General features: G+C 41.6%; 1 protein-coding gene across 4 annotated transcripts in view; it reads left to right on the top strand.

Moving 5' to 3' along the window:
- The window catches only part of LOC123363726 (peroxisomal carnitine O-octanoyltransferase-like), a 36,290-nt gene that overhangs the window by 1,654 nt on the left and 22,285 nt on the right, over window positions 1-12,351 (top strand). For all 4 annotated transcript variants that reach the window (XM_045005035.1, XR_006576875.1, XR_006576877.1 and 1 more), the window contains exons 2-3: window positions 477-600; window positions 9,054-9,178. In XM_045005035.1, the coding sequence (XP_044860970.1) occupies window positions 486-600; window positions 9,054-9,178 (240 nt within the window). In that variant the 5' untranslated portion in view covers window positions 477-485. The remainder of the gene's footprint in view (window positions 1-476; window positions 601-9,053; window positions 9,179-12,351) is intronic.

Genomic DNA, 12,351 nt, shown 5'->3' with positions numbered 1-12,351 from the left:
GGTGGGCAAGGAGAGCTGCAGGTTGGAGTCGGGGGAGCTGATGGGGGGCTGCTGACATATTACTGAGACTCTTTGGCAATGTACATTGGTAAATTCTGGCTCCTTCCCAGGCTCAGGTTGGCTACCCCTGCACTGGACAATTCAGAACCCTTGAGATGTTACCAGAGGAACTGTAAACAGCCTCCAAGTAATAGATTCCACATCTTGTTTTGGGCATCCGTCACCCACTCCGAGTGTTGTGCCACCAAGAGACTTTTCTGGCCCTGTTACCATGGTGGTGTTTGGTTTCTCTATTAGATATGTCCTTCCATAGCACAGGTGGCTGGGCTTGATTACCTCTTCTAGGTCCCTACATTTCTGTAATTCTGTGTTTTACAATATAAGAGGCAGAAATCCAAGCAAAGTAGATAAAAGTGGAGTGGGGATATGTAAGCATTCTATCTAATTTAGGCTTCATAATTACTATTTTGCTTCAGATCCACATCATGGAAAACCAAGTGTTTGAATCCTCTGAAGAGAGAACCTTCCAGTACCAGAATTCTCTTCCTTCACTGCCAGTGCCTACTCTTGATGAATCTTTAAAGAGATACCTCGATGCAGGTATAACTGTTATAATCCCTTAATAAACTTTTCTCTTTTAGAGAGGTCCAAAAATTGTTGGAAATAGGTGTTTGTTTGCTTGTGGCTGCCTTTGTCCAGCATCCCCATATAAACAAAGATTTCAAGGCACTTTTCACATTTGTAAATACAATTTTTTGTTACTGTTGTTTATACAGCTCCAAAAGTCTGCTTGAGTCTTTTGAGCAATCTCACTTGGCAAGGCTCCTGCCCTAAAGAATTTACCATCTAGTAAACAAAATGCCACAAAGGAAAAGGTGGCAGGGAGAACACAAATATGAATGCGTTCTTCTTCTGTTTTATGCCAGATGGAATTTGCTGATTCGTAAATCATAGACCTCTATTATGTTAGACTCTTAGGCCTGGTCTACACTAGGGGGGCGGGTCGAACTAAGGTACGCAAGTTCAGCTACGCGAATAGCGTAGCTGAACTCGAACTACCTTAGTTCGAACTACTCACCCGTCCAGACGCCATGGGATCGAAGTCCGCGGCTCCCCTGTCGACTCCGCCACCGCCGTTCGCGGTGGTGGAGTTCCGGAGTCGACGGGAGCGCGTTCGCAGTTCGATATATCGCGTCTAGCTGAGACGCGATATATCGAACTCCGAGAAGTCGAACGCTACCCGCCGACCCGGGCGGGTAGTATAGACGTAGCCTTATACAGTAACTCCTCACTTAACGTTATGTTCCTGAAAAATGCTACTTTAAGCGAAACGATGTTAAGCAAATCCAATTTCCCCATAAGAATTAATGTAAATGGATGGGTTAGGTTCTACGGAAATTTTTTTGGCCAGACAAAAGTCTGTGTGTGTGTGTGTGTGTGTGTGTGTACACACACACACACACACACACACGGAATATAAGTTTTTAAACAAACAGTTTAATACTATACACAGCAATGATGATTGTGAAGCTTGGCTGAGGAGGTGAAGTCAGAGAGTGAAAGAGAGTGGGATATTTCTCAGGGAATGCCTTACTGCTAAATGTTGAACTAGCACTCAGCTGAGCCCTCAAGAGATAACACGTTGTGAATGTAGCCTCACACTCTACAAGGTAGCCTGAATGGAGGGAGGAGAGACAGCATGGCAGAGAGAGACAGAGACACACACACACACACGTGTGTGTGAGAGAGAGAGATGTGCATTGCCTCTTTAAGTACCGTGACCCCACTCTACACTGCCTTTTTAAGTAGACCAGCAAGTTGAGACAGCAGCTGCTGCCAGCAAACTTCCTCCGTCCTGAGCCCTGTCTTCTCTCTCTCTCCCCCTCCCCGCTCTGTGGAGATGAGGTACAGGAGCAGGGGGTGAGGACACTTTGACATTAGCACCCCATCTCGACACAGCAAGCAGGAGGCTCCCAGGAGCAGCTCCAAGGCAGAGGGCAGGAACAGCACACAGTAGTGGGGGGAGGGACACCCGAACTGCCTGGCAGTTGATAGCCTGCTGGGCAGCTGGCACACAGGGAACTTAGGGGAGTGGGGAGCTGATAAGGGGCTGCTGGTCCATCCTGATTTCAAGCCCCCACCAGCTAGCTCCATTGGGCTGCTCTTTCTGCAAGCAGTGGACAAAGCAGGCGGCTGCCAAACAACATTATAACGGAGCATTGCGCAACTTTAAACAAGCACATTCTCTAATTAAGAAACAACGTCACCCAAGATGATGTTAAGTGAGGAGTTACTGTATAGTAAACAGGTCACAGATATAGGAATGAGCTGTCTAAATTTCTTTCTAAATAATTTTGTCCTTCCTTAAATCACTGCCAGAATTCTGAGACTTCTGAATTTTTCTTTGCAACTACTGCAATTTCTCCTGCTAACCCACCTGTAATGGAAAAACTTTACCTGAGCAACTGCCTTGGAGGTGGGGCTCTGACAGCCGTACCCAACTAGAAACAAACATTATGCCATAATTCCTAGATCCACAGAGGGATCAAGTGCTGCGGCACTGAGCGTTGCAAAGCCTAACTTTTAGACACCTAAGAAAAATCACAGGAACTACAGTGCAATTCACAGAGCCTGAGTTAGGTGGCTAGGTTCCCTATAAAATGAATTGAGAGAGAGAGAGACCTTGGAATGGGATCCACCAAAACTAGCTAAGAGGAGATGCCCCTCCCCTCTCAGGAAATAGGTGATTCTCTGCAGCTTGGACTTAGGCAACTATCTCTGCGTGCGATCCATGGCTGGGAACACTTCTCTTCAAGTCAGGTGACTTAAGAGTCTAAGCCATTTCTTGTGAGAATGAGTAGGATGTAGGAGAAACAGGTGGTTCAGCTTCCCCTCTGCTTGATGGAGTGAGATTTCCCACACTTAGCTATGATATATACTGGTATGGGTCTCCTTCAGGGTCTCCTGTATCCACTTTGGATAAATAATTAGTGTCATCGGGCGAGAGAAAGAGAATGACATTCTAGCCTGGAGGGTGGAGGGAGGGACAATCCAGAGTCCAATTCCCCTGCGCCATTCACTCTTTCATTATTTATATACAATAGAACAGCTGCAAAATAATGAGAGAAGTTGGAGTGGACCCTGGGTCTCCCACCACCCAAGCAGCTGCCCTAACCACCAGGCGATAGAATCATTCATTCTCTCTCTCCCCCCCCCCCCCTCACCTCCCTAACTCTAAGTATGTATCCAAAATGAAACAGCTTCAGCAGGAGACATTGAGAGAAACCTATATTAGAATATCCCATAGCCCAGTGGTTAGAACACTCTCCTGATACATTTGGGAGGTCTTTGTTCAAATCCTCTTTCTCTGTGTCTGAGATGGCTGTTGAACCTGGGACTCCCTCATCCCAGGTGAACACTGTATCCAGTGGGCTAAAAGTTGTGGGTGGTGATGACACCACCTCCTCTGGTGGCTGGATTTGGAGTGGGACCTGATCTGGTAGGCATCTTCTGAGCACACCTACTGGATTGGGGCCTTTGGATGAGATAGGCTGAAGCCCCTCACCCCCAGTTCATAGATTGCACTGGGGCTTTGGGAGGAGATAAGCATCTGCATGCCTAGAGTGAGGCAGCAGTGTATGTGCTCAGAGGCAGAAACTTAGGCACCTAGGGAACTTTTACAGCAAAAATGTAGGCACCAAGCAAGGTTAGATAGTAGCTAAACAAGAGTTTTGTGGATTGCAGTGGTGCCTACAACTCAGACTTAGGCCTCCATGTATCTTTGTGGATCTGTGCCCAAATCCCCAAACTCACTTTGCATTCAATTCTGCTCCTACTGAAATCAGTGGAAAAGTCCCAGTTGGCGTTGTGGTTGCAGGATCTTGCCCCTTATGAGTGAGTCTTTCCAGCATTGTTAGCTCAAGCTATGAATTTTGTCCCTAACCTGACTCCCATCCATATAAACACACAAGTTTCTAGCTCAACTTAAAGCAGTGCTTTAAGCCTGTGCTTGCTAGCCTGTTGGGGTATGTTTACATTGCATTGGAAACCCAAGACTGTGGGACCCAGGCTTGTGGACTCGTTGTTTCCAAGCTTGTGCTTGAGTTGTCATGCTGCATTGTAACCTTGGTTTTACAATTGCTGGACCTGTGTCTTTTAGCCATGCTAATACATCCAGACTGCACTGCAGGACTTTCTGACTCGGGTCTGCGGCTTAAGCTATATCCACACTACAAAGTGACAGGGCTTGGACCCGAGTCACAGCGGGACTCAGACTCTGATGTAGTTCTCTAGGAAGGGTCCTAGGACCCGAGCCAGATTGATTTGCGTGTGGATAGAGGTGGGGCCTGGGATCAAACCTGAGTTAGTATGCAGCGTAAAGGCACTCACAGGATATGTATACACTGCAGTAAAACACCTGTGGCTAGCCTATTAGCTGATTCAAGCTTACCCTCCCCCTTCGGAGTCCCAGAGCCTGGGCTTCGAGCCTAAACCTCTACACTGCAATTTTATAGCCCTGCCAGCCTGAGTCAGCTGACTTGGGGCAGACAGAAATGTTTTATTGCAATATAAAAATACTCTCAGAAGGTGGGCTGAAGTTATAGTGCTACTGATGCTCTAGCTTGTAAAGCAGTGGGAATGCCGCTGCTCAAGTTACAACTCTTCAGCTGCTATTGGAATCATTCTACTAATCAGATCACTCTATGTAGCTCAAATGTTGTTTTGCTGTGTGGTCACCTTCACTTGAGCTAGAGTAGCTTGAGTGGAGTAACTTGAGTATACTAACTCAAGCTGATTGTTGCAATGAAGACAAGCCCTCTGTTGCTATGGTTAATTGAGGGTATATCTGTACTACAAATGCTACAGCTGCAGTGCTCCAGCTACACCACAGTATTGTATGTAGACACTACTGCAAAGGAAGGGTTTTGCCTGTCACTGTAGTAAATCTACCCTATCGAGAGGTGACATTATGTCGACAGAAGATTTCTTCCATCAACATAGCTTAGTCTACAGAGGGGTTAGATCAGCTTAACTACATCATGTAGGGCGTGACATTTTTCACAACCCTGAGTGATGTAGCTGGGCCTGCGTAAGGTTTAAGTCTAAGGCTATTATGTCACTCTTTTTGATGCAGAGTGCTAAATTAATGGGTATATTGTTTTTAAAAAGGGGAAGTGTCTCAAACGTTTGTCTCTCAGAAATAACCCCACTTTAATTCTAGTGAACTGCACTACAGGGAGAAAATAAAGATGTGCTGTGATTGTGGGCAGATTGTAACATAGCAGAATTGCATATTAAAACTGAATTTTGGAAATCAAATCTGCCTCTCCAAATTAATAAATAAACTGTACCTGAATGAATTAAAGCTCTCTCAGAGCGTTTGCACACTTTTGCTCTTGAACTGTATATGCAACCCCACATTTAACTGGACAGGTCTCAACATTATCAGTGAGGTTAGTTCAACTGTTTACCCTCACACCCACTCACCCACATAAATCCCAAAAGGTCAAACAACACAGGTATATTTATCAATCTAGTATGATAAGACTTTGAGAGAAAGATGCAGCTTAAGGTCCTGATCCTGCAATGAACTCCATGCAGATATAGACCATTGGTTCCGGTCAATATGTGTAGTGTCCCTTTCTATGCTAGAGCCGCACAAGATGTGGTCTGTTACAGCTCTGAGCGTGCAATCCTGTCTCTTTAGCTCAGCTGTAGAACCTTGTCTTTCAGGTCCGGAGGCAGGATGGATTAAAAAAATATAATTAAAAAAATACTTACATTTTATTTTTTTATTTAATTTTTTCTTTTTAACAATAAACCTGTTTAAAATTAAATCTAAATAAAATACAAAACGTTAACGCCTGAGATATTTATCTCTTAAAACATTTTAAATAAAAAATATACGCTGAATCCATAAGCCTCTATCAAAAACTCTGTGTTAAAGGCTCAAGGTTAAAGGCTGTTTTTCTATATAAAGAAAGAATCGAGGAAAAAATATCTAACTTTTGAGTTCAAGCTTTATGAATATGACACAACAGGTCATGTGCTGCATTAAGAGCTTGTTTTGTTTAATAAAAATAAATTTTATGCTGTGTTGCGTGTTTAATTAAATTCCAGTTGCCATCTTAATGCAGCTTGACACAAATCATAAGCAAAAAGTTAAATAGTAAATAAGTCATCTTTCATTTTCCATTTTCTAACATACTAAAAACGTCTAATTTATCGGAATCTGAAAATATTAAGCTATATCTTTACATCAGTAAATGCATATAGTTATAGTGTACGCTCCTAGGTAGCAAAAGGATGTACCAAATCTAGTGTAAAGACTCTATTTATGTGTAAAGCAACATGTTTAGTGGTTAGATTAACCAATGAGAATGCATCTTTCTTTAAAAAGTAACTGAAGCCACACTGATGTTTTTATTAAGCAAAATTATGTTGGTGTAAAAAATGTGGTGTTGGACTATATAAGGAATCAAACTCAAATATGTTCATACATAGTCATAAAATAAAAGGTAAGAGTGATTTTTTTGGGGGGAGGGGGAAATTCCATGTTTCTGGGTGTGTTATGTATACTTATCACAAAACCAGAGAGGGGAAAAAAGGAGCTTTAATCTCAGGCTATGTCTGCACTAGCACTTTTGTCAGTAAAACTTTTGTTGGTCACGGATGTGAAAAAATACCCTCCTGACGGACATAAATTTCACCGACAGAAGTGCTGGTGTGGACAGCGCTACGTAGGCAGGAGACACTCTTCTGCCAACATAGCCACCGCCGCTCATTGGGGGTGGTTTCTCCTGGCATAGAGTGGCTACATGAGGTCTGTAGTGTAGACATAGCCTTTGTAAACAAGAAGTTACTTTGGCAACACCATAAGAAGTATATACATACACACAACAGCACAGGCTCATGGTTAGCCAAATGGGATACCCAAGGCTTGTGTAGTGTAGAACATCTAGTTTCTCTGAAAGACTTTGTTCATGCTGCATTAATGAAAAATCACCTTCTTAGACGTAGAGATAATTACTTAGGAGAGATCAGTTGTTACATTGGAAATCGGTCATATCCCATGCTACCCAGTGCAAATTCAGCAACCCATATGGATAGATGTTTGGAGAAAGACTCCATTAGACCAAAATCCTGGCTTCTACTCCCACACAAGGATTGACCTTTTTCCCTGCTACTAGGAACATAGTAGAAAATTCAGTCTAATTACACAAATAGATAAGTGTCAGCAGACCATACACCACTGTTCTGTGCTCTAGAATAACTTGTTCATGAGACTATGAAGCATGAGCACTATGTGTGTCAAATGACAAACCAGATAAAGGAATATATTGTATAAAATATAAGTGGGGGTGTTACACCTCTGGGGTGGAAAGCCTACAAAACAGAAATATAAAAAGTTTTATATGAAGACATAATAATCTTTCCCCCCACACACTGAAATTTTGAAAGCACCAAAAAATAAAATAAAAATGGAGACTAAATTATACAAAACTGAAAAAGAATGCCAGAAAAATATATTGGACCCATGGAAACATTACAACTGGACTTAGTGTTTTTTAAGACCATTATAGCTATATTTTCATTAAACATGTCTTATGAACATGCAAGTAAACTTGGAAGAGTAATAGTCAATATAAATGGTCATGAAATCTCAAGGGTAATATAGGGATCTTACTTACAAAAGCAGCAGCCTTGCCCAAAGTATTTCAGAAGTATTGAGCTACTAAATCAGGATAGCAGAGTTGGACATCCACTTTGCACTCACTTCCCTCAGGTGTAAATGGCTACAAAATGTGTAAAACATTGGAGAATCAGGCCCTTAGATTTTAACCAAGGGGGTTTTGTGAGGAGCAGGAGACTATCAGGAACCTAAAGAGGTTATCCAATTTGATTAATTATAAAGCCTATCTATGGCTGCTAAGAGAGTAAGAACAAAAAAGACAGTCCTTGCCCCAGATTGCTTTTCAGCCTGAGTATAATATCCAACAGATGATACAATACAAATGGAGGAGTACAGGAAAACAATGAAACGGTATTGGTCAGCATGATAGGCAGTGGTCTTAGCACACCTGTTATCAAGTTTTTGTAGGCATCATGGCAAAGGAGAGTTTGAAGGAGGAATTTGAAGCAGGATAATGAGGTAGTTTTGCAGATGTTTACAGGGAGCTTCTCCCAAGCATGAGGGGCAGCAGTGGAGAAAGCACCAAGGTGCTTGTTTAAAAATTTAACAAGGAGGCAATGGAGGTTGGCATCATTGCCCAATTGGAGGTAAGTATCTATCTAGAAAGTGAATTGAGAGATGACAGGTTGGTTGGGGCTAGACCAGTGGTGGGCAACCTGCAGCCCACAGGCTACACGCAGCCTGTCAGGGTGATCCGCTGGCGGGCCACGAGACAGTTTGTTGACATTGAGCATCCGCAGGCATGGTTGCCCATAGCTCCCAGTGGCCGCGGTTTGCCGTTCCCGGCCAATGGGAGCTGTGTGAAGTGGTGGCCAGCGTATTACCCTGACGGGCTGCACGCGGCCGCAGGTTGCCCACCACTGGGCTAGACACGAAGAGCCTTGAAGGTGAAGACTAGTAGCTTATGTTTGATGCAATAATGTGATAGCTGTGTGGACTCACCCAGTGTATTAGGCTGCTACTGTGCCCACAAACGAAGTAGAAACAAGTTTGATTAGTGAACGAGTTTCATGGGAGCTGCAGAGTCACAGAACTCCATAGTATCTACCAGCTTAGGTCCTAAATATTTCTGTTTTCAGTCTCTTATTTGATTTAATCTCTTATTTGATGTAGCAGGCCTTTTGTATCCACTCTTATTTGAGAAGAGTGATAGTCTTATTTAACTTACATTTTTTTAATGTATTTTTACATTAAGAGTTCCTAGAACTTACTCTGGCCTTTTTAAAATATATTTTTCTTCCAACAAAGACCTCTGTATTTATTTATATTAAAAATTTCTCTTGGGGTCTGTCAGGTTCAGGGTCTGCATGGTGGGGAGTTGATACAGATCTGTATTTATATACATTTTCCTTTTTTACAGTAAAACCATTCCTAAATCAAGAAGAATATCAAAGAACTGAGGACATAGTTAAAAAGTTTGAACATGGGATTGGAAAAGTGTTGCAGCATAAGTTACTGGAAAGGGCTAAAGAGAAGAAGAATTGGGTATGTTTTGAATTATGATTTATTTAAGGTTTCCTATGTGTTTCTCATAGATCTTGATACATCTAGTTTTCGGAGTATAAGACATCAGTATTTTTGCAGAGCACAGTCAGAAAGTGAGCTAGTTAGGGCCTGATCTTGTGAAGTGCTGAGCTTTAGGCTCAACCCTTCCTTATTCTTGTTACGTAACTTTATTATGTGACTAGAGTTATTTACAAGAATAATGTTTTCAGGGTCAGGCCAAACCTTTGCATATGAGACCCAGTACTAGTGTTTATTGACGGAGCAAAGACTAAATATTTTAATAGCTAAACAAACTGGAAAAGGAGGAGGAATCTATGAAAATAGTGTTTTGTTCAACATTTTTATATTTATGAATTGTTAGAGACCAGTTTTATTACTCGTTTTGTTATGGCTGGCTCAGTAAACAATCACATAAATAAGATTACAGCAAATAAGAACTTGGATTTAATTCAGTTATCTTGAGGTATCATATTCTGTCATATTGCACAGGCTGAAGATGACTCAGTATTTGGTTTGTGATAGTGCTCAAAAGCCCAAATGTTCTAGATGCTGAAGAACACATCAGACAACACAGAGTAAAATTTTCAAAAGCAGTCAGGTGACTGAGGATCCTAAGTCCCATTGACTTGCAATGATTCTTAAGGCTTCTTTACACAGCCAGTTACTGAGTGACAAGTCATGGTGTGAATCTACAATGCACCACCTTTTCACACAGAAATAGCCTGTGTGGACACTTTCCAATGAAAGTCCTGGAGCATGAGACAAGCAGGAGCACTGTAGATTCACACCCTGGCTAGCCCCATAGTAACTTGCTGTGTAGATGAGCCCTTAGGCCCCTAATTGTCTAAGTCACGTTTGAAAGAGGAATTTAGGCTCCTAAGTCATTTAGGAACTTTTGAAAATTTTACCCATGGTCTGTGCCCTAGAGGGCATACATTCTAGTCTCTTTCTTTTTGTGAAGAGCGGTAATACATGTGATGGCAATCTGACAGTCAGGTGGCCTCGCAAAAAAGAAAGAGAAAAAGGAACTACTAGTAAATTTCAAACACTCTTTGGAATTCATGAGACCATCATCAATCCCAACATGTCTATACTTACATTATCTCAGAGCAGGTATTCTGAAGAATTTTCATAGTGTGGAACACTCTGAAAAGAGAAATTATATTTTGGACCGTTTCCCCCATCACTAATAATCAGATAGACCGCCTCTCCTCCCATTCATGATTCATAGATTAGAAAACCAGAAGGTACCTAGTCTGACCTCCTGTTGTAGAAGTGATAAATGAAATTGTTTTTAATTGTTCACTTTATTAATGTAACTTCATATGTAAAGTTTTAGGAATGAAACAACATTCATTCATAAAACCGGTTACCCCAATAACTGGCTGATTGACAATGAAGATGCTGGTTAAGAGCCATAGCTGTTTAGCCAACTGCCTTTGTAAGTTTCACTATCAATCCAATTCCTGCTTAAATCACTGAGACTTGCACTGTTTCAGTATCTCAATAGTGTAACTTCTGTTCACCATTCATTACACTTACCTACATTGTAACTTCTGTTCACTGTTTGCCATCGACTACACTTGTCTATATTGTAACTTCTGTTCACTGTTTGCCGTATTGTAATCCAAACCCCATTTTAAAACGCTTACTCCATTTTGTAAAAGCTTGCTCCAACCTTCATTTTTGCAAATCCTGTTGTAATCTTATTAGTTTAGTTTAGATGTGTGAATGAGGTATGTATGGATGATGGAATCAACCTCTAGCCCCAGCCTGTGCTGATGAAATAGAGTTCAAACACCAACGGTTGAAGATGCAGACAAGAGCCCTAACAAAGTAAGAAGAGTCCATCCTAAAAAGAAAAGGTACAATAGAAGGAAGATCAAAGCCAGGTCCGAGGCTAAAAGTCATGTCTGCAATTGACGGGTGATCAATCACCAAACCCAGAGGCAGCGTGATACAGCAAGACCTATAGACTCTGGATTCAAACTAAAGCCTACAAAAAGGATGGGTGAGATGGAAGACTTTTGAGGGTAACATTCTGCTGCCAACATGGAAGGGCATCGGTGCATGCCAACAGAGACCCAGCTTGTCCTTGTGCCCAGCTTTCCTGGCCAGTTAGCCGCCACAAGCTACGAACCCAAGCTGCAAAATCAAGCCACGAACTCAAGCTATGTTCAGGACTGGTAACTATGCAGCAGCTACAGAACATCTGATGGAGGGATGTATGTATGTATGTGTGTGTGTGTGTATAGGTATTAGGTATAATGTGTGTGTATAAGAATTAAGATATTAGTTATTGGTTATAAATCAAATTGTTATCATAATAAATGTGGCATCTTTGTCTTGCCCCTGAAAAGATCCTGTGTAGTTTTGTCTGTATAACACTGTGTAACACAGGTCATAGAACTTCCCTGAATTAAATCCTGTTTGAACTAGATCATATCTTTTAGAAAAATATCAAGTCTTGATTTAAAAATGCCAGTGATGGAGAATCCATCCATACTTTTGGTAAGTTGTCCCAATTGTTAGTTACCCCCACTGCTAAAAATCTGTGTTGTATTTCCAGTCTGAATTGGTCTAGCTCAGTGGTTTTCAAACTTATTTGATCACGCCTCCACCCTTCTTTGTGTCCGTAGTAATTTACACCCTCTTCCCACCCACCACACAAGTACATACAGTAGAACCTCAGAATTACGAATGCCTCAGGAATGGAGGTTGTTTGTAACTCTGTAATGTTCGTAACTCTGAACAAAACGTTATGGTTGTTTTTTCAAAAGTTTACAACTGAACTTGACTTAATATAGCTTTGAAACTTTACTATGCAGAAGAAAAATGCTGCTTTTAACCATTTTAATTTAAATGAAGCAAGCACAGAAACAGTTTCCTTACCTTGTCAAATCTTTTTTTAAACTTTCCCTTTATTTTTTTTATATTTAACACAATACTGTACAGTATTTTTTTTGTGTCTCTGCTGCCTGGTTGCGTACTTCCGGTTCCAAATGAGATGTGTGTTTAACCAGTCAGTTTGTAAACCTGGTGTTCGTAACTCTGAGGTTCTACTGTATACCGATATATGCGGCTGCAGTGCTTCACTTGAATCAGTTTCAGCTTCTTCGTTTTTCACTTTTTTTTTTCTGTTGCATGAATGA

Source organism: Mauremys mutica, chromosome 2 (genome assembly GCF_020497125.1).
Source record: "Mauremys mutica isolate MM-2020 ecotype Southern chromosome 2, ASM2049712v1, whole genome shotgun sequence".
Classification (NCBI taxonomy): Eukaryota; Metazoa; Chordata; order Testudines; family Geoemydidae; genus Mauremys; species Mauremys mutica.
The sequence above is the reverse complement of the archived record's forward strand: the minus strand, read 5'-3'. Positions and strand labels throughout refer to the sequence as shown.